This window comes from Sinohyriopsis cumingii, chromosome 16, assembly GCF_028554795.1.
Source record: "Sinohyriopsis cumingii isolate HCF-2022 chromosome 16, ASM2855479v2, whole genome shotgun sequence".
In the NCBI taxonomy this organism is placed as follows: Eukaryota; Metazoa; Mollusca; class Bivalvia; order Unionida; family Unionidae; genus Sinohyriopsis; species Sinohyriopsis cumingii.
The window spans coordinates 70,033,773-70,058,120 of NC_142976.1; the positions used below are offsets into that span (position 1 = coordinate 70,033,773).

Here is a 24,348-nt window from a genome sequence, read left to right on the forward strand (position 1 = left end):
TTTAAACAACATATATTACAAGACCTATAGGCATGTATATCAGACTCTACACAACATATATTACAAGACCTATAGGCATGTATATCAGACTCTACACAACATATATTACAAGACCTATAGGCATGTATATCAGACTCTACACAACATATATTACAAGACCTATAGGCATGTATATCAGACTCTACACAACATATATTACAAGACCTATAGGCATGTATATCAGAATCTACACAACATATATTACAAGACCTATAGGCATGTAAAGTATACTCTGCACAATATATATTACAAGATCTATAGGCATGTACATCAGACTCTACACAACATATATTACAAGACCTATAGGCATGTAAAGTATACTCTACACAACATGTATTACAAGACCTATAGGCATGTATATCAGACTCTACACAACATATATTACAAGACCTACAGGCATGTAAAGTATACTCTACACAACATATATTACAAGACCTACAAGCATGTAAAGTATACTCTACACAACATATATTACAAGACCTATAGGCATGTAAAGTATACTCTAAAAAACATATATTACAAGACCTATAGGCATGTAAAGCATACTCTAAAAAACATGTATTACAAGACCTAAAGGCATGTCTGTTCATATGATGCTGTTTTTGTGTGAAAAGTACACGAGTACACAAGGAAAGTTAATGACAGCTTGTGACAAGCATCATATCAAACACATGAAAAATCACATGAGTACACAGAGAAAGTTAAAGACAGCTTGTGAAAAGCTTCATATCAAACACATGAAAAACAAAAATAGTACATAGAGAAAGTTAAAGACAGCTTGTGAAAAGCACCAGATCAAGCATTTTTTGGCAAGGGAAATTTTACTTTCGAGATATACTTATATGTAAACTATTATGGTCAAATAATATCTAGAATTATACTATATTTTAGAAAAGTGCAGTAAAGAATTTCAAATTTTGTATTTAATAAAGAACATCCAACTCCTGCAAATAAGTTCCTAAAATATTTAGTGAACAAATAAATGGTAAAGTAAAATAATATGTAATTTAACTGATTTCAAGTATTTCACATTTACAACAATGTACTAAACTTAGTACCTCTGCAAAATTTGATACAAATTTGTTTTCATTCTGTGATGCACAGTAGACATAGGTTATCTTACCTTGTTATTGCTACACACCAGACAACAGTTTCCTGGTTTTTGTCCTGTTTTCCCAAAGTAAGTCTCTGCATAGCTCGACCCGAGTTAACACTCCACAATCGAATGTTGTCTATACCTCCTGTAACTATCAGATCCTCACTGTTATGCCAGCATACTGACATAATCCTTCCTACAGGACAAGTAAAAAGTTAGATATTAGAAAATTGGTTTGACTTTTTGTCATTTGTGCAAAAGTGCTCTTTAGGTTTCAGATACAGTCATAATGTGATTTCTGAAGTGAAGAAAACCAGTAAAAGACACTGATCTTTTATGGACTTCAACATATACTTGTATCAGAACTGGGGATTGAACCAGACACAATTAAGGGGTTAGGTGAGCAGATTACCTTAATGTCATCCATTTCCAAGAAATGCCCTAACGAATGTCCCTCAAATGCTCATTCAGGCCAGAAAGAATTTATTTCCAGAAATCAAAGAAAAGTCCTGCTCTTCTTTATAAGTGATTAGCAATATACACTGCAGTTATTTCTTATGAACTTGGAAGTCTAAAACTGAAAGGTAAATTAAACTTTGGAAATCAACAAAAAAACTTAAATGCTAAATTCTTAACCTTAATAGTCATACCTTCTTGCTTATCAAATGCTCTGATATATTCTAGCTTGTCACCATCAATCTCAAACAAAACCACACAGCCATCTTCTGTGCCAGCCTACAAAAAAAAAAATTAATAATGTCCAAAGTTTTCAACCTTCTAGTCACGTAACACAAATTAAGATCTCAAGAAAAAGTAATAGTGACCTAAAATCAAAGACCTGCTGTAAATTTTCTGGCATTGTCCCAATGTTACAGCTGAGTGTGTCGCCTAATGAATTGTATTTGCTTCCTAATAAGGTATTTGAAGTGTCAACAGGCTTCATCAAGGTGCTTAAAATATATTAGCAAATGAGAAACTTTTACCAAACCTTTATTAAAGCTCTTTCATAACTGTGACCTTGGAATCAAAGGAAATGGTGCAAGAAAGTGTCTCAGAATGTATTCTCTTTCTTTTAAAGAGATATCATAAGAATGAAAAGAAAACATCATGCCATTTTGGAAATTTAACAAAACAAAAAGGTTTTGAACATATCTTGTAACATAAATCTTCCATGAATGTGACCTTGATTCCAAGGTCACTGAGGCAAGTGAGTGTGTCAAGGACTTAGGAAAATTATGTAATTAAACCTTTAAGTCTTTCCAGCAACCTTCTTCAAAAATGTTGAGATAAAGCAAGGCTACTTTTTTTTATTAAAAGAATTAGGAAAAAGTATGAGAAAATAGAGGCATTTTATAAAGAAAAATAGTATGAAACTTATGTAAATTATTTTACAAGAATTAAACCTTTACCTGACTACTTTTGGAACAAAAACATGCTCTTACTAACATACAAGCTGCCTTTCTCTTCTTAATCTCAGCTCCACCTCACAAAGACTACATTTCAACTTGCTTTGCTACAACTGTTCATGCAGTGTATAATAGAGTTTCAACGTAAAATCTGACATAAAATTTGGAAAATATGGGAAAAACTAGGGCTGCTGTAAAGACTGCTTTAACCAAAACACACCAAAGCTGCCATAAAAGTGACAACTATGAATCACGTTTCCACTGAAATGTGCTTAACAATTAATATATGAAATTATTAGATGAAAATGAAACATTGTAATAGATCATAATATTTTAGCATCATTATTTTGGAGAGATAAACTTTTCTAACTGAATTCCTTTTATTCAGGTTTACTCATCACACTGGTAACATATAGTTGTCCAAAATAAGGCCATTCCTCATCACACTGGTAACATATAGTTGTCCAAAAAAAGGCCATTCCTTGTCACACTGGTAACATATAGTTGTCCAAAATAAGGCCATTCCTCATCACACTGGTAACATATAGCTGTCCAAAATAAGGCCATTCCTCATCACACTGGTAGCATATAGTTGTCCAAAAAAAGGCCATTCCTTGTCACACTGGTAACATATAGTTGTCCAAAATAAGGCCATTCCTCATCACACTGGTAACATATAGCTGTCCAAAATAAGGCCATTCCTCATCACACTGGTAACATATAGTTGTCCAAAATAAGGCCATTCCTCATCACACTGGTAACATATAGTTGTCCAAAATAAGGCCATTCCTCATCACACTGGTAACATATAGTTGTCCAAAATAAGGCCATTCCTCATCACAGTGGTAACATATAGTTGTCCAAAATAAGGCCATTCCTCATCGCACTGGTAACATATAGTTGTCCAAAATAAGGCCATTCCTTGTCCCACTGGTAACATATAGTTGTCCAAAATAAGGCCATTCCTCATCACACTGGTAACATATAGTTGTCCAAAATAAGGCCATTCCTTGTCCCACTGGTAACATATAGCTGTCCAAAATAAGGCCATTCCTCATCACAGTGGTAACATATAGTTGTCCAAAATAAGGCCATTCCTTGTCCCACTGGTAACATATAGTTGTCCAAAATAAGGCCATTCCTCATCACAGTGGTAACATATAGTTGTCCAAAATAAGGCCATTCCTTGTCACACTGGTAACATATAGTTGTCCAAAATATGGCCATTCCTCATCACACTGGTAACATATAGTTGTCCAAAATAAGGCCATTCCTCATCACACTGGTAACATATAGTTGTCCAAAATATGGCCATTCTGCTACTACTCTGTACTGGCAAATACTATAACATGGCCAACATTTCTGTTCCCAACATTGTCAGCTAATACTGGATTATTGTTTAATCATACTTTTTACTATGACAATTTGGGCATTTTTTGCTACTTCAGTTAAGTTCCTGAATACTTAACATGTGAAAATTTTGTCATTCATTTCAAGTTAGACTTGGTTTTCAAAGCATGTATAGCCCCACTGGAGTGAATATTATATAAACCTGAATTTTTAAAAAAATATAGAGAACATGAAAAACCACCAATGCAAGTATGAACAAACTTCAATGCTGAAAGACCTTTTTTTATGATGCATCCTATGTATCGAGTCACATCACTCTACAGTAACCAGATCCAAGAAACTGAGCTAAATGTAAACTAGAGCATGAAAATAAAGTCACAGTGGCTTACTTTTGAGTGAAAAGTGTAACACTATCATATAAAGTAATTGACCTAGTTTATGGTTTTAGTACTGTTCATGATGCCAATACATAACAAGTTACTTGACTCTGAGAAACTAAGCTAAAGACAAACATTAACCAGGGTCACATCGGTGAATAGGTAACAGTGTCCAAAACATTTACTGAACAGTGTAGTACAACTCACAGGACTGCAAGCAAAAGGACAGATAAACTTATCTACAAGAAAATGTTAACCTGGAGAAATGCAAAGGTAAATACAGATGATTAAACCATTAAATATAGGTCACAATGATATGGTTTTGACTAATGCCAAGCAGTATTCCCAATGAAGCAATTACATTCTCACTCATCATAAGATGACAAGAAACTATCCGAAAAAAATGACCTAGATGCAACCCTAAACTGAGTGTTGACACCAGATTCATGGGTACAAGGATAGATAAACATCCTGACAGACAACAATTCACAAGTGGGAAATGCTTTGCAATCAGCCCACCAAAAATTACAACAATAGTTCAAATGGCACACAAATCTCGTTTGATACTGGTGCAAACAATGTTTTCATGAAAATACAAGTACATGTAAAATTTTTGCTTAAAGTGCTATCATCCACACTAACTTCTCTGGTTGGAGAAAATCATGATGCCCACACTGCAAGTTAAAGGGGAATAACAAAGTGTGCATATTATTGTGTTTTTATTCCCAGCGGATGTCTAATCATTACAAGTGCAGGGGGCTGTATTTTTTCCAACATGTGGCATTTTCACTGAGACATGACGTTTAACTAATTTACACTGGATCATGTTTCTTGGTTGACCTCGTCTTAAAAAAAATCCACATACATTAACACCCATTTTGTCAGATATATTTCATGGGGCAGTTATATAATGACCTTGCATGGAATACTGATCGAAGTACAGTGAAATAACCTCAAAAAAGGCACCTATAGCTGAAACAATTTATACAGCATGCCTACATGACCTGTATGACTTGTACTTCAGAGTTAAAGCAGTGCAGTTAAAGGTACATAATTACTTCTCAATCTAGAGTCCACTCAAAGGGATTGATTCTCTAGTGTCCAAAAAGAATTTCCAGCATTTCTGAATAAGACTTTTTCTTCTATTTAATTACACAGTGTTGACACCATTTCTAATATTTGTGAGTGTAAGATTTTCAAATTAGCCACTGGCAGCTGTATTAGATGTAAAATTGGCACCATTTTCATTTAAGACAAACTAGACACCATTAGAAGATTTTCTGTGAAAACTCAATGTTAATGTGACCATTTGATTTTCCATGACTAAATTCTTTAATGTTTATGATGAAAAGGCCAGAAAGTTGTACATGTACACAGGAAATAATGTTAATATTGATCAGCATGATAGAAAAAGATAACCACACAATCAGCTTTTTGCTAAAATTGCCTCTTCCTCCCCTTACAACCACTGGATCCACCCACTTTAACGTTATTCTCTAATAAGCAAGTAAACGGAAATTTTGGCCAATTTCATAGATGCCAAATTTTAGAGAGTTATAAGCGTAATTATTGCTAACATAAATGGGCAAAAGCATTATTTGCATATAAAAAGTGAAAGCCTGTTGTGCTTAACATCTGGTGCCATATTTTTAAAAGTACAGACTGGTCCACTGCCTAAATATATTAGCAATATAATGAATATATGTGGCTAACTTTCAAATTGAAGAAAACGATCTGTCTTTTTTGGAAATGTGTTATACAGTTGCTATAAACAGAAAATAAGCACATGTAGGTCTAGGATGGAGAAATGTACTCTTACTCTTTACATTGCAGCTTTATTGCTTTATTTTTATTGTATTTTTTAATGTACCAAAAAAGAGTAATCCACATACATGCGAGAATAAGATGAAATCTGGTGAGAGAAAAAAAATCATAATAATTATGCCAAAAGTTTAATGGCTGGCATGAATGACTTTTCCATTACATTCCTCAACAACATTCTTTTTCAAGATTTTACCATGGAAATCCTGTTTCTAAGATTATTATATGCTCATTTTTTTCCCCCGTTAACTTTACATTGTTAGAATCGTTCAATATTCCCCGATACTGAACGCGTGCGACAATACACATATAGCATTCACGTGAATAAAGGAACTACTTTCTATTGTAAACAAACAATGATGCAGATGCACTTTTGACTTGTAAACAAATCATATACACTCGCGAAAGAGGCTCTTTACGTTGTGGTTGTTTAAATTTGTTTCTGAATGAACTAAAACATGTTTCGTGGACTGCAAAAAAACCAAGCTGTTTTGGCACATTCTGCGTTGATACAATGTTATGGATTTAGGCTAGCTACATTATATAAAAGACAGAATATTAGGTCCTTATAAATAACATACAAGTCACAAGGCATATACTGTCTTCTTTATCTGGTGATAAGAATGGCAAAATAAAATATACTTACAGTTTTACATCCTGAATTTCCTCAAAATGTTTTTTCTTAATTCTGCAAATCTGAATTACATGAGCCATGTCATAGGTTTTCAATCTGGATTACACATTTTGAAATTGTGCTGTAATTTCGATGATAAGTGCAACTGCATCCTCCTTACTGCACTCAAAATGAAATAAGCATTAAATTCCAAAGCGTCTTTTTGATAATTGCAATTGAAAGACTTCATATTTTTCCCATGTTATGATTTCAAACATTCAATGAGATAAACAGAAACACATTTGCAGATGTAAACACGCTTCTCCCGCGCCACTTCAATCTGATTTATTTCATGTATAATTTGCACAGATAAATCCAGTCCAAAATCACAAATTTTTGTCGAATCGAAACAAAATACCAAAATATATTCATTCCAGATCAAATGGAAAAGTTGTTGCAATGCGCATTCATTCACAATTTGACTGCAAAGTTCAATTTTAACTAGACACACCATTTTCTTTCGAAAGCTACGTCGAGCACGCGACTAAGTTCAAATTTATCTGGGCGGAGTTATGTGTGCATTAATAATGACGTCATTGTGTACTGACAAATCTGCGCTTGTGTATTTAGTTTGGAATACGGCATTCATTCATTTACATTGTTTCTTGTAGTGTATTTTGTTTATATAATTAAACCTTAGGTAGAATAAACAAATGAGCATATAATAAAAAGGTTACTGCATTTGTATGGGAAAATATGAACTCGTTTTGTCGGAAGGATATACTGCACTCACAAGTTCATGCAGTATTCCATCCAAAAACTCGTTCATATTTTCCCATATAAATGCAGTAACCTATAAGTAGCAACAAGATTTTCAAACAGGCTGGCCATACTGAATATTATTTAGGACCAACCAGACATTAAAAAGTTCTTTAGTTAAAACTTCATGTTTGAAAGGACCAGTCATTCAGAAGTAAGATTTTAAAGATTGCTGCTCAGGCAGTCATACTGATGACATAGCAGCACCATTTTCATTTATGACCAACTAGACCTGGGGATGAAAATATATGTAAAGTTTCATGGCAATCCTCCAAGCAGTTTAGGATGAATAGCGATAACAAAACTTATGCTAAAAGAATGACAGACAACAGACCTTCCAAACAGCTCTACAGTCTATAACCATTAAAGCTAAAAATGGCTCACTATGACCATTCTTGCTGCTACACTGAACTTACAGCTAGCCGTGTTCCAGTGGAATTCTTGGTAAGACACCATATAGGGCCTGCATTTGATGACGAACACCTCTGAAATTCAAATTGGAAACAAAAATTTAGTTCATCAAATTCCAGTGCTGTATATGTTTGCTTTTAACAGTTTCTAAATATTTAGGAAAGCAAATTATGTTTCCAACAGAAAACTTATCTGATGATCTTATCATTAGGAACAAGGTCCTGCTACCTCCCAAGAAGCAAATAATAAAAAAATCACCTTGTCCTTCCAGATTATAGAGAATAAGGGTAGTAACTCTTGCACATTACCTCCCCTCTCCTGGTATTGCTAAGCTGAGCTATAGATCAGCTAGGATACTCACATTGGTAGGGAGGTAGGGAGGGTTATAAAGTAATGTGACTGGGTAAGTATTCTTGAAGAAACATAATTTACTGAAAAATTCCTTTTGAATACATTTCACAATCACATAAACATTAGGAGAATAGGTGTGTGATTGTGTGTGTGATTTGGATTTTTAATGTAGCTTTAACAATTTTTCAGTCATATCACTACGATGTCTACAGTGTGGCAGCTTATAGTGATGTCTAGCACTGGGGCATCATGCCACAGACATGTAGCATGATGTCCCTCCCAGTCACATCATCCTGGCCAACCAGTCCTAACACTAACCTCTTAATGCTGAGTCCCTAGTGAGGTAGCTGTTAGTACCATTTTTGTAAGTCCTTGGTATAACTCGACTGGGGTTCAAACCCTCAATCTCCTGCATCCTAGGTTGATGCTCTAACCACTAGGCCACTGGAGTGGTCAGGAGAATAGGTAATAGGAGGACGGGATGCTGAGCATCCAACCTATACCTGGGCATCCATTACGGAAAGGAAGGTTGGATTCACTTTATGAAAGACAACTAACTCTCTGAACTTAAAAAAAGGAAGATTTATAGTCACATGATCTGTGACAACTACACCCAGCTAAGAATTATTTAATTATTTTTTACTGACAAATGTTTTGCAGGCAAATCTAACAAAAGCACTAAACTATCCTCTTTCTCTATGCACTTCACGCAATGCTTGAGAGTGTGGACAGGATTCTGAATGGTCACTTTTCTAAATATGACTGAATGCACAGTGACACACTTGGCTATAAAAAATGGTTGCACCTTTAGGACTGTGGAACCATCCAATCTGAAAAGAAGATAGTTTGAACAGTTCAGGTCCACTGAAATGGCATGTAACTTGCCCACCCTGCACGCTTAAGTTAAAGCTATCAGGAAACATTTTTTATGATAGTAGCTTCAGCAAATTTCTAAGAAAAGGCTTATCTTAAATGAGTCATGTCAAAACCCATGAGATTCCATTTTGGAAACAGAGTGAGGGATCTATTAAAGTCAAAATTGGCTAGTAGGTCTGGCCATTCTTTATTGTGTCAAATATCCCCTCTGTCACGATATCTGAAAGTGTCAGATATCATACAGCTGTAGCCTTTAACAGTAACTGTAACCATATTTTTCTCCTCAAACTGCCTGAGAAAAAGTCAGCCAACTGTGGTCCTGAGGTACTCAAATAAATGATGTTTACTGACTTTGTACCAGTCGATCAATACATGCCACTTTTCGCACAATGGCTTTCAAAGTGGAGGGCTCTCTTCGTCAAGACTTACCTGACATAACTTAGATGCAAAAGAGTCAGTCCAGACAAGGAGAGAATACCAGTGATGCCAGCTGAATAAGATTTGGTTTGCCAGAATTTTCCTGGGGAGATTTATGCCTAAATTAACCTCACTGACTCCCACATGCCACTAACCATATCAAAGCCATAAATCCCACATGCCACTGACCATATCAAAGCCATAAATCCCACATGCCACTGACCATATCAAAGCCATAAATCCCACATGCCACTGACCATATCAAAGCCATAAATCCCACATGCCACTGACCATATCAAAGCCATAAATCCCACATGCCACTGACCATATCAAAGCCATAAATCCCACATGCCACTAACCATATCAAAGCCATAAATCCCACATGCCACTGACCATATCAAAGCCATAAATCCCACATGCCACTGACCATATCAAAGCCATAAATCCCACATGCCACTGACCATATCAAAGCCATAAATCCCACATGCCACTAACCATATCAAAGCCATAAATCTCATGTAGACTGGACTTTCCTAACTCACTAAAAAAAAACCAGATGACTCAAATGAGATATGAGCTCATTCCTGTCCTTGACAAAAATAGAACCTACCATATATTTCTGGTGGGTGTTGTTCAAAATAAGCCACCACTGCAGTAGATGAAGTTGACCAGAACAGGGTGATAATGCAGTTTATGAATGCAGTTCATAATCTTTATGAATGCATATGGACTGATTCCTCTATATGCAAATCAAAGAAATTACCACAATGCCAGCTGGAATGGGACCTGAAGCATGGATTAGTCAGACCGAGAAAGATTGGCAGCTAAATTTTTTGCGTGATTGGCTTGTATGACTATGAAGGTTGAAAAGCAAGTTCGAAGGACAGTTCCTGAGCTGCCTGTCTCATCACTTTCCTCAATTCTGCATCCAAACATTAATCCCAACCCCAAAAATGTCCTATACACGTCAGGGCATAATGTGGCTCAAATTATTTTGAACGAAGATATACCTCTCATCACACAAAATCTAACTTAAGAGAGGCAGCCATAGCATTTACAAGATTTTGCTCCAACTCCCTGACATGGTCATTAACCGATTTTTCTGCAAGCTAAGCCATGGACAACAATGTTGAAATGTTAAATACCAATTCTGATGTGGCGTGAGAACCATTTATGTCAATATACAGGAGCAATCTTATTTACAGCTGCAACATCAGAAAGTTGATGTGAGTTGTGTACAATGAGAAAAGAAACGAAAAGGATGCTGATAACTGACTTTCTGAGAAAAAAGCCTCGTAATTACCCAGATCACATACCATACTAGACAGATTGTATGCAATCTCTATACGTTCTGAAGACTTGAAGAAGCCGAGAGGGTGCAAGGGTATTCTGCACCTTAGGTGAACCTTCCACCTCGAGCCCCCCACCCCACCCCCCCGGACATTGCTTACTATAAACTGTTTATTAGTTTAGGATGAATAGCAATGACAAAACTTATGCTAAAAGAATGACAGACAACAGACCTTCCAAACAGCTCTACAGTCTATAACCAATAAAGCTAAAGATGGCTCACTATGACCATTAATACAAGTTTTGCTTGAATATGTATTAATTTCATTATTTCGTCTTCATATTTAATGAAAATAAATGAATAAACTGACAGTGTACTTCGTTTCAGGTGCCCCCCAAATCTTGACACACTAGGCAGACACCTAGTTCACCTATCAGTTAAAATGGCCCAGGGAAGACGAAAAAGGATGGATTCATCTCTTCATCATCTAGGTCTACTGATGGCATGACCTTTTAAAAGGCCTGCTAACTCTATCAAGACCTTCCCAGTGAAGAAGTTGATATTTTTCTTGAGTCAGACCAATTTTCAGTAAAGTATAATGAAATATCATGTTCTGCTATTTTCAGGTAGGAAAACATGCACTTGGAAAGTTCAAAAGTATAACCTGTGACTGATGCCACTAAACATTGTTCAAGAAAAATGTTTGCAATGTATACTAATACCTTAATTACCTTCAGTACAGTTTCAGGTAAAAAAAAGTAACCAACATGTGTGGTTTACAGGTCAAAGAACAAAACCAAAACAAGTGGAAATAGAAGAATTACAAAAAATAACACACCGACACAGTGTAACTACACTAATATATAAAAAGACTGTCGATGGAAGGCTTGAACACTTGCCACTAATTTAGAAGACACGCAAAAAATTTCGCTGCCAATTTTGAGTGAAAGCTTTAGCTATAAAACATCCTCTATACAGGTGGCCACCAATCATGCTAAAGGAGAAGTCATTGGTAAAATGTACTTCTTTTTGTCTACATGAAATGAAGATGGAAAGAGAAGAAAATCTTTTTGGGACAGTTGGATTTGGTAGGTATTAGAGTTTATTTCTTGATGTTAAAGTGATCAAATAATGTTTTCTACTTAGAAGTAAATACTGTCAGAATGTTGAAGATGATGCCATCTAATGACATCCTTATCTCACCATCTAATAAATGTAGGCAGAAAAGATGAGTTTGGAACGAGTAAAACAAAGGTGGTTATATATGTCTCTAAAGTCATGGCAGCATTCACTATAAAACAAATTTATATATGGCATGATGAATCTGACCTTAATTTTCGATTTCACCACATCAATCTCTTTGACATTTCCATCCAGACCAGCTGAGAACAACCGTAAACCATGCCATACTAAGCCTTCCACTGAGTCACCTGCTGATGGTGGTATTATCTGGGGGAAAAAAAGTACAAGAATTTATTTCACTCCTCATTAAAACCTGAATTAATAACAGATCAAAATTAAATGGACACAGTGTTGCCTTGAAGCATTTTAAGATGACTCAGTGATCTTCTGAGTGTAAATACTAAATTTTGCTCTACTTTCAACCCTCTGAATGGTTGTTCATTTCTGTGATATACCATAAAGATAAAATGAAATGTACTTAGAATACTATTGGCATTTCTAAACACACGGTAACTGTGATATAATTTTCATGCATCTGAAAATAAATAAGATGACAAATAACATTCTAGACTAGCATAAAGAAATTAAAAAAACAATATTCATTTTTTGTCTCATTTTGGCATTACAGTGAGATATAACAGACAGATACCTTTGTAAATATAAAACATTTTTAAACACATCTACCCCACCTCCCCAGCTGCCTAATGGATTTGAAACCTTCATTGTCATGTGCTCATTTTCATGAAAGTACATTTTTGAAAAAGTCAATTACGTTTCTCTGAAAATGATTGCTCAATCACATTAACATAAGGAAAAGAACTTCATTATCTCCTGAAACAAACAGAAAGACATTACAAAGATAAAGAAAAAGAGCAACTTTTCTGTACTGAGCAAATAGTTCTGAGCACATCCTGCTAAAGTGCTGACCTCAAGGAGATTATGCTGACATCAATCTGGTTTGGTGGTCACCTGCAGCCATTGGACCCACCAGATTTAATTCTTGCCTCTGCATAGCTAGATCATGCAGATATGCTGATAAAAGCTTGAAGAGGTGACTGCAGAGTCAACTGCTTCTAATTTGTCTTAGCCAGAACAGTTACATTTGAATATGAGGCTTGCAGAGATCACCTGAAACCCCTCCCAAATGACTTAATGTGCACCTATGGCCCAGACATATGAGTCTGGGACTCTGGAGACAAAGACAGCCCATTTGTACTTTCACAAAATGGCAAATAGGTATATCATTAGGTTCACCCAAAGTGCATAAATAGGTGGATGGAGCACTCAGATTGATGGGTCTGGTCCCTTCTCAGTGAGTCATCCATAACACTGAGTCTACCAGGGATATGTCTCATCTAGACAGCTATCTTCTGCAGAACGGAAAGTCCCAGATCAGAACATACAGGTCAGGTGATTTTGTTTCTCAATTTAGGAGGTAGGCCACCAGCACCAAGTTGCCTGACATGATGACAACTGCCTTCTTACAAAGTTGATTCATCCAGAAATGAAACCTGTTTACTATGCCTTTCATTTCTTTAAGGTTAATGTAGAGGTAACTTCTCTGACTGACTGTGTTGAAGATAGTTATTAAGTGGACTCCCAAACATCCAAACTGGAATCCATGCAGATTGTAACTTTTTGTTCGGAATTCCAGCTGTTAACCAATGCTTGTTGCACCACTGATTACAATCAGTCATGACTGTAATTTGCTGACTGAGTCTACCAGAAAGGAGGTGCCACTGGGCCAACAGGGCTATCTTCAACAGGCACATGAAAAGGATCAAATCCCACTGCTGCACTGAGCAGACCAAGGAATTGAAGAAACTTTCTCAATGAAATCAACTTCCTGTTGGAAACTGACTCGATGAGCTTGATAATCTGTGTCATGCATTTGTAAGGGAGTGAAGGTTAAGATTGGTAAAATAATTATATGCCCATGTGGACAAAATGCTGAGAGGTCCAACTTGTACTAGTTCATTAGGAACCCCAAATAACTCAAAAAGGAAAGAAAATTGTCCATGCCTGTTTGAAACATGCACTTACCATGTGCTTTTGGAGGATGTCGTTGTTGGATGCAACAGTCCAAACTGACCTTGGGCTGATTTTGAGAACAAATTGAAGTGCATGCAATTGGTTTATCATTCCTTGGAACATGAACGAAATTAACTTGTGTGATGACTGGTGTGTAAGAACATGAAAATACAAGTAAGTTCTGCTGATACCAACTGCAAATCAGCCCTCTGAATGGAAAGCCTAACTGAATGTGCCCTCATCCTCACCATACCTATGTATTTGCTGAGCCACCTAAGGTATATAACTGACCTAAGCTTCCAGTTAGCTTTGGGCATTATAAACAGCCTGGAGTAAAAACAACCATGAGTTTTGTCAACGCACTCTCTCCATCACCCATTGTTGAGTAATGACCAGATCTTCTACAAAAAACTCCAGCCTTCATCCAGATCAAACATGCCAAACAAGGAAGGGGAAGACATAAGAGGGGGCTGGATAAACAAAATACAAAGCCCCCCCCCCCCAAAACAACTTGGAAATAGGTTGATCCAAGACTGCCAGAATGAAGAAGCATGGCACACACTGGAAAGTCATCCTCAAACAGTTGGAGTGGGACATCGCAAGTGGGTTTTGGGAGACTTTGGAAAAGAAAAACCTTGCTTTTCATCCCATTGATTAAATTGCCTCCTGAATTGAGGGGCCTGCTGCTAAATGAAACTGCACTGGGGTGAAACTGATGCTGTTATATGTTGCTTTATCTCTGTTCTTTTTGCCTCAAATTGTTCATCATTGCAGTTGAGACTGAATGGGCCTGTAGGTGCAGGTGCCAGTAGCATGGCAAGCAGTACTTGTGCTGCCTGCTTCCACAACTCTTCTACTGTACCACCAATGAGTAAGACAGTATGAAATGTATTGAGCAGAGAGACGAGGAGTGATGCAACTTCAGTACAGATGAACTTTAGATGGGCATCTCAACTAGGTCTAAATATGCTGAAACTGTCAGGATAAATCTATTGTAAAGTGTATGGTCCTTCTATCAATCTTTTATAATCCAGACCATGGATACCCATGCAGAAATAGTGACAATATTTCAGCAAGCTGAACATTCACTAGTGGTGCCAAGTCTAACACGAAAGAAGTTGTGATCATGCTTCACACTAGCTTACTGGGTGGCCTGCAACCAATTCCTATCTACAGAGGGGTTGACATGTCAACCACCACTCACTGCAAAATATCAACAAGTGCCCCTGAAACGAGTAGAGTGGGAAAGAAACTGAGCACTGGTGTTTCAAAAAGAAAGCTATGGAACTGCCTGGAGCCCTAATCTATTCCAATAGGCGGTAAGTAACCTCCTCTATCTTCACTCACTCAGGGTTCATACATAATTCTGTATGATAAATTCCAAGACTTTTCCCAAACTTTTGAAGACCACAAACATTGATTTCCAAGACCTATTTTTGCTAACATTTTGTATACTAGTTACGTGATATGAGAAAACAATGAATAATACAATATTGTTTAATGATGAAATTCAAACTGTAATTAATCAAAAAAAAGAAACCAGGAAAACTCGACTACATCCGAATCTAACAACCTTGAATAATTTTATTTATGATTATGGAAAGAAATTAAAATTTTGGGTTTATTTAAATTTACTAAGACTTTTAAAGACCTCAGGGTAATCTGCTAGATTTTCCCAAACTTTCAAGGCCTTGAAAATGCTACCTCATTTTTCCCAAACTGTCAAAGACCTTCAAATCGTAAGAACCCTGTCACTGTGACAGTAGAAAAATAGGGATGATCATCTTCTAAGGCTACAAAACCCATCAACATATAGGCCATACAAAAGCCATCAACATATAGGCCATACAAAGCCATCAACATACAGGCCATACAAAGCCATCAACATATAGGCCATACAAAAGCCATCAACATATAGGCCATACAAAGCCATCAAAATATAGGCTATACAAAGCCATCAACATATAGGCCATACAAAAGCCATCAACATATAGGCTATACAAAAGCCATCAACATATAGGCCACACAAAAGCCATCAACATACAGCTATACAAAAGCCATCACCATATAGGCCATACAAAAGCCATCACCATATAGGCCATACAAAAGCCATCAAACATATAGGCCATATAAAAACCATCAACATATAGGTTAGACATGATAACCGCATCAGTTTGCACTTGGAAATAAGCAAAATCTGAGCAATTTCTTCATGTTCCTGTAAACCATTTCTAGCATCCTGGATGAGGCAGTGTCATTGTCAAGTGGATTGGCAATGTGTCTCCCCAATATAAACACTGTTAAATATTAACCATCTGAATGGTTGGTCTGGGCACTGTCTGGACAGAACATGCAGTGAAGCAGACAAGTCAGATCCCTTTATGACTCATACCATTGAATGGCTGGCCATTGTGTGGCATGTATCACTGACGTGACAGGTCAGTCGTCACCTGGTACCACTGGACGGAATATAAGAATGACCCTACAGATAACTAAAATTTGACATGTGACCAGCTGTACAAGCATGAAGACAATTCTTGGACATGCTCTGTCTGGGCTGTCTAATAAATAAAACTAATAAAGACAGGACATTCTCCTATCATCTCCAAGTCATCAATAGCTGTGTAGCACACAGAAGGAGAAAAATCACCCAGGCCAGTAACTGTGTCATTGATTCCTGAATCATTTCCAACAGCTGCACTTCCAGTGGTGTCTGGGAAAACAGATGGGCTGGCTTTACTACCTGCACTGATGTGTTGAAGTTGGCATCATCTGCATCATCTCTGATGGCAGGAGTGGTGGCAGGTGGACAAGCATCTTGGATGGCAGGCTCAGCACATTACAGTCAAATAAACACTTCAAGAATCTCTTCTTACTTATTAGATTTTTGTCCCAGCATCATGGACCATATTCCTTTTGACCAAAAAGAGCAATCACTTCAAGTAAATGAGTATGTCCATTCAGTGAAGGTCAGACAAGTCTCATGCATCTTATTACCAGTCTTAAACCTTTTGCACTTCATGCATTTGGTTGCCATTATTCAAACCTAAAAGACAAGAACAACACAAATAATTTAGACAATAACAACACCAAAGTATTTACCTGTACAAATAATCAACCCTTGTTACTTAATCGTTGAAAAAAAACCACAAGCAGTATGCACAAATAACAACCATCAGCAAGTACCAACAGTATCATATTGGACCACAAGATCTGAATGCTTAAGTCCACAAGTGCAAAAATATGCAGATGCCGATTCACAAACAAATAAATGCAACACGTAACAAATACTTTATGACACTTTTCTGACCTTGTCAATGGATGGTCAAAAATTGCAAAGATAATTCTGGATTATAGGAGGCTAAGCAGTACAAATTGGATTGTACCAAGCAAAAGCTTGAAACAGTAAACATCCAAATGATGAGTAGCTACCAAGTGGTGGTAAGGGGAGGTAATGTCTTTCTCTTGTTGTTGAATATGGGAGGTAGCTGAGTTTATTTTCCTAATGTGATTGGGAAATGTATTCCATGGAAAAATGTAATACCAACTACAATCACCTCCTTCAAATGATATAAACTGAGTTTGGGTTTAGAAGGGAGTGTACATATTACGCACCCTTCCACCCTGTTCCAGTTGCCACATCCAGGATCTCAAACCTTGATTTTCATTAAATTATCACCTGATTTTCTCCCTCTATTTGTGCAGATGGAGTTCAGATTACATGAAGAACCAACTAACAGACAGACAAATGGATGCAGAGACATGCATAATGATGGACATGACTTTTCATAATACATCATCAAAAGTACTAATATCAAATTTAAACTTGTGGTGTATAAACAAAAGATCTGATAAAAAAGATTTTCATCTTCCAACACAGACATTTCAGAGAAGTGAGCAATTTATATTTTTAACCTGAAATTTATCTTTGTGGTGATAAGTAGTCAATTTATATTTGTGGTAATATATAGGCCATTTATCTTTGTGGTGATAAGTAGGCCATTTATCTTTGTGGTGATAAGTAGGCCATTTATCTTTGAGGTGATAAGTAGGCCATTTGTCTTTGTGGTGATAAGTAGGCCATTTATCTTTGTGGTGATAAGTAGGCCATTTATCTTCGTGGTGATAAGTAGGCCATTTATCTTCGTGGTGATAAGTAGGACATTTATCTTTGTGGTGATAAGTAGGCCATTTATCTTTGAGGTGATAAGTAGGCCATTTATCTTTGAGGTGATAAGTAGGCCATTTATCTTTGTGGTGATAAGTAGGCCATTTATCTTTGTGGTGATAAGTAGGCCATTTATCTTCGTGGTGATAAGTAGGCCATTTATCTTCGTGGTGATAAGTAGGCCATTTATCTTTGTGGTGATAAGTAGGCCATTTATCTTTGTGGTGATAAGTAGGCCATTTATCTTTGTGGTGATAAGTAGGCCATTTGTCTTTGTGGTGATAAGTAGGCCATTTGTCTTTGTGGTGATAAGTAGGCCATTTATCTTTGTGGTGATAAGTAGGCCATTTATCTTTGTGGTGATAAGTAGGCCATTTGTCTTTGAGGTGATAAGTAGGCCATTTATCTTTGTGGTGATAAGTAGGCCATTTATCTTCGTGGTGATAAGTAGGCCATTTATCTTCATGGTGATAAGTAGGCCATTTATCTTTGTGGTGATAAGTAGGCCATTTATCTTTGTGGTGATAAGTAGGCCATTTATCTTTGTGGTGATAAGTAGGCCATTTATCTTTGTGGTGATAAGTAGACAATTTATATTTGTGGTGATAAGTAGCCAATTTATATTTGTGGTGATAAGTAGGCCATTTATCTTCGTGGTGATAAGTAGGCCATTTGTCTTTGAGGTGATAAGTAGGCCATTTATCTTTGTGGTGATAAGTAGACAATTTATATTTGTGGTGATAAGTAGCCAATTTATATTTGTGGTGATAAGTAGGCCATTTATCTTCATGGTGATAAGTAGGCCATTTATCTTTGAGGTGATAAGTAGGCCATTTATCTTTGTGGTGATAAGTAGGCCATTTATCTTTGTGGTGATAAGTAGCCAATTTATATTTGTGGTGATAAGTAGGCCATTTATCTTCGTGGTGATAAGTAGGCCATTTATCTTTGTGGTGATAAGTAGGCCATTTATCTTTGTGGTGATAAGTAGGCCATTTATCTTCGTGGTGATAAGTAGGCCATTTATCTTTGTGGTGATAAGTAGGTCATTTATCTTTGTGGTGATAAGTAGGCCATTTATCTTTGTGGTGATAAGTAGGCCATTTATATTTTTAACTTGAAATTTACCTTTTCTTGATACCAATTATCCTTTATACTCCATATTTCTATTGATCCATCAGACCTGAAATGTAAAAACACAAAAATAAATGCCATTTTATTTGCATTGTTTTAAATTTCTCTCAGATAAACGTGCACTTTTTTAAAAATACTTTGCTCAACTGTTGAGTTTTAATAATGTGGTAATGTTATGGATTCTAGCGACTATAGGGATTCATTGATTTACTATATAATTGCATCAATACATTCCAACACAGGATACATTATCATCTGGAAGATTCATCCTTGCTATGTGACATCAACAATTTGTCAATCTGAGGGAATGATAAGAATAAAGAGCTGTAATAAAACAACTAAAATAGACATGTGGAAATAGATACAATGGAGAGATGAAACAAACTTCTGAGACTCCCACATGCACCTCTATATTTTTGATCATTGCATGTATACACAATTTATCATAGTCAATATTTTATAAACATCATTTCACAAAGATCTGTCTATTTTAAACAGAATACATGTATTATGTGTTGACATTTTGCTGGTATTCCCTCTATAATGCTTTACATGAAAACCATAAAAGTGACCACTGTTATAATAGTACATATAAACTTAACAAGAAATCAGTGCCTGAAAAATGACATAAAAGAAAAACTTAGGGTGTGACATAATGAAGAACAGACAGACAAGGGTAACAATGTATGTCCTACTATTATTGCGGCAGGGCATAAAAATATTAATCATTTCAAATGGGTCACCCAATTAGTTTTGCAGCTATTCTCTACTGAAGCCAGTATAAAAAAATGGCAATTTTATGCAATCGAGTACACTGAAATCTAATTCTACTTTACGGATGATATGCAGTCACACATTTGCACATAAACATTTAACCCCATTAAGAATGTTCTCTCTCTCTCTCAGCCAGTTTTGTGACTTTCATTGCATCACACACACACACACACACACACTATTAAATTAATGTGTGCATATACAGTACTCCCTGACTATAGGACAGGTTATGAAAGCCATTAAGGTGATCACCTTGCAAGTCAGATTATCTTATACTCCTATATCATATACACAACAGTAATATAATAATGAAATGGGGTCCATTATTATACCTTCCTGATAAAAGTGCTGCCTGACACTGAAGTGCCAGAAAATGAGAGTACTGTATACACACAACAATGGAAATGAGAGTACTGTATACACACAACAATGAGGGCATTACAAGCATAATGTAAGTAAAGTAAAACAATTTTTTTCTAGTAAAATTGTTGTTGTTGTTGTTATGGGGTTTAATGCCATTTTGCAGCACAAGATAGGCTATACATGGCGGCCAGTATTAATGGTGGAGGAAGAACCAGGGAAAACCCCGGAAAGAACCACTGACCCACGAGAAGCTACCAGCAAGCTTTCTCACATATCCACACTGGCCGAGCCCAAGACTCGAACCCATGCAGACAGAGGTGAGATGGCAGTGATCCGTGACGGAGAGCGCTTTAGACCACTCGGCCACTTGGGGCCCCTTTCTAGTAAAAAGAAATTCCCCTAACACTTGTCCAATCATAATACCTTTGGAAAAGTACTGCTGCCTTGCAAATCCAGCCCTCCCAGGCTAAAACTTTTGAACTAAAAAGCTAAATGTTTTATACCACCTGAGTGGCAGTTCAATAGAGTGAACTCAACTTAAAACAGGGACTGGCACCAAATCCTGTGAATACTTCAATTATGACTGGAGCTAGTTAGAGCCCCATACCACAGAGTGGCCATCTCTGGTTCCCTAAGGTATGTGAGACAGCTTCTAGATAACCCAACTGGAGAATGGACTACATCTGTTGGAGAACAACTTTCATAGGAAAAATATTTCCATCCTGCAAATCCAGCAGAAGTTGTGAAGATGTGTCAGCTGAATGACCTGGGAAGGTAACCTGTTGTGCCACAGCTATAGTTCTTATCAGGCTGCTCTAAGCCTTTTGGAATGAAAGATCTCTGAGATAAAAGCTAAAGAAAGTAGACTCTGACCTCCATCCCATGGCATGGATAATGCCAGTTAGGTAACAGTTTCGATCAAATGCAATGCTTGTGGTGAGTGCCCTAACTGCATATCACATTCATTTGATTTAGGATTATTTCCTGATGTGTGGAATGGATAAACCATTTTAACAAAGATGAAAGTGTCTGTGATGATATGTCATCGTTTCATTTTTTGACGGGTAAGAAGAAGCATGATTTCCCTTGATGCACTAGCTTGGTCCTTTCTAAGTACCACATCAGAGCTTGCACTGGGTCCTGTAGACATCCATGACTTGAAGTGTCCACAATAGACAGGTATTTCACTAAAACATGAACAGGAGCCTGTTCTTGGCAATGAAAACTGGGTCTTACCAGGTCAGGCCAAGCCCTATGAAAAAATTGCTTTTTAATCTTTTCTCCTAAATGATCCTAAAAATCTATAACCATAAAATTAACACACAATATGGTTATATAAAACAAATGATTCTTGCAGTTTTCTTTTGTTATTTGTATATGCTGTGAAATTGTGAATTTTTTCCAGCGAAGTCCCGATTATGGGGGCGCTCACCAGATAATATGTACTTTTGAGAGAGTGACGTATGTAAGGTGAAGTAGTTCGCATTTAAAACATGCACAATGGAGAGAATGTTGGCATACCTCTATGCTACATTAATGTAATGTGGATGATATTTCTTTTGGATATTGTACTTTTGGAAATTTTACATGATTTAAACATATTGCTAACTAAAATGACTGCACCCTTGTGTTAGAAAATCAGCCTGAATTAGTCTAAAGTACACTATACATAGCAGCTATTAAAATAGGGAAAATCAATTTTGCCAGACTAGACAATACCAGCTTCTGAAAGTGCAATGAATGAAATACCAAATATATAAAATGTAGAAAAACAGTTATCGGCTCTTTTTTATACAATTTACCTCTGAAGTTCAGGAAGTGAAAATGACCAAGTAGAGCTAGCACTTTTTTGAAAGGTGCACATCTGAAGTAAGGCCAAGCTGTATACTCTATAACCCATATTACACCCATCAATCATACACCAAAATAAAGGGAATTAAAGGTTCTTTGCATTATACCTAAGACATACAAGGTCTTTTTTAAATAGCCAGTATAACCAGTGAGGAAAGCTGGGGAAATTCTTTTTCTTTAAAATCCTAACCCTATGCAAAATGCGAAACTGTATAGCGCCACCTATTATATTGTGTCTGTCAATTGTCATTTGTCAGAAGAAAAAAACCCAACCCCAAACCATTTATAAATAGATATAACGTATGCAATCCACAGTCTAAACTGCCACACTGCAGACATCGTAGAGATATGACTGAAAAATTGTTAAAGCTACGTTAAAAATTCAAATCACACGCACACACGTCTAAATCCGGCACTGGACGAAATAATTAATATCACACAACAGTTTTTTTCTTTTTTTCTTCTTCAGTAAATAGAACGTGAAAATTAAACATTATTCAAGTAAATTTCAGATGTTTTTAAACAACTACAACAGTACTATAGTATAAAAAAATTAAAAGAATGATCACTGTAAAATTTTCTCTGCAAACAAAATGGCATCTCCATTTCCGCCAAAGAAACTCGGCCAGTTAACACCTGACATTCCTCTATCGTATATGTAAAGTTTAATTACCATGATTAAATTACAAGGAATAAAACAAAATATACCATGCAGTATATGTGGCCCTAAAGAACTAATTCTGAATAAATATTTTGTTCAGCAAACAGTGTTACATGCATTAAGACTTAAACCTGAAGTCCACAGCATCGTAAGTAACAACAAAATAGGCATCGTTTATTTGGCAATCAATTGCTGGTGCTTACACATACACACACTGTCGAACATGGTTTCTCCGAAGTATATCCAAAGGGCAGTCCTTTTCACAAGATCAATGCAAGGATAAGGAGTATGTTCATTAGTCACACTGGCTTTATTGTTTGCGTACTTAAATAAAAACTTTAGCTATTTTGCAATTTAGCCAGAGCTGACCAGAATATGCAAAATGGGCTTGTCCTGGGGGAATAATAAGGCGTATCACATGGAGAAAAGATACGTCCCATGGGCGCTTGCACATTGGGGCAAGGGTTCAGGTCAATAGTTTCCCCCCACCCAGTTTCTATCGTCAGCCATTCAATGTGAAACTTTGACCTCTTTTCTTTTAATCGCTGCTATTTAAACTGCCCAAGGAATAGTTTTATATCAGTTCCAATCATTACAGATTACCGTTTATACATACTACATGTATACAATGATTTGTTTTTTTTAAATTTGTAATTTTTATAAGATTACTGAAAATTGTGTTTTCTCGAAACACGACAGGTTTAGAATCTTATTTTTGGCAAAGCCTCCATTTGATTAAAATCAAATCTAAATTTCACCTTGGACAGTAGTGATTTGATTTAGATTGTGCCGTGTTAAGGCATGTATGTCAACATCTTGAAAATACATTTACTCATTTCACCAGCATGATCAAAGTTTCCTCAGGCAAACAATTTTTGTTTCGACAAGCCTGACGGGCACCTCACTTTGAATACAGGATGGGCCAGAACTAAAACCCGAGGGGCCCAGGGTGTTGGGCTATCAGATTTATTTTTAGCACTGCTGGTGTAGATAAAAGATCTGTGAATTGATTGTTGCATTTTGTGGTCACTTACTCGGCCTTTTGCCTATTTTCGTAACTCGCACGTTTAACACTTTTCCCAGGATTTAAAATATTCAACGTTATGTCTGGAACAGCGCCAACTTTTAGTCCAGGCCTAGCATTTGCATATCCTTGAGCTGCCATTTTTTCAGAATCCCTCTCATAACAGTCCTTTGAGAAATGTAATGAGCACAGAGTGCTGTATGGTGTTGCTTTGAAATCAACTCCTTTTTAATAATGTATCCATTCTTTCAGAAAAGAAAAAAAATGTTGTCCACAGGCTTTTCTTAATGTTC

At 36.5% G+C, this 24,348-nt stretch overlaps 1 protein-coding gene across 2 annotated transcripts in view; it reads right to left on the reverse strand.

The window, feature by feature from the left end:
* Positions 1–24,348, reverse strand: part of LOC149780740 (U3 small nucleolar RNA-associated protein 4 homolog) — a 75,425-nt gene that overhangs the window by 44,986 nt on the left and 6,091 nt on the right. For both annotated transcript variants that reach the window (XM_089937799.1, XM_089937800.1), the window contains exons 3-7: positions 19,377–19,431; positions 12,197–12,316; positions 7,938–8,006; positions 1,786–1,870; positions 1,163–1,331 (exon numbers count right to left, since the gene is read on the reverse strand). In XM_089937799.1, the coding sequence (XP_089793925.1) occupies positions 1,163–1,331; positions 1,786–1,870; positions 7,938–8,006; positions 12,197–12,316; positions 19,377–19,431 (498 nt within the window). The remainder of the gene's footprint in view (positions 1–1,162; positions 1,332–1,785; positions 1,871–7,937; positions 8,007–12,196; positions 12,317–19,376; positions 19,432–24,348) is intronic.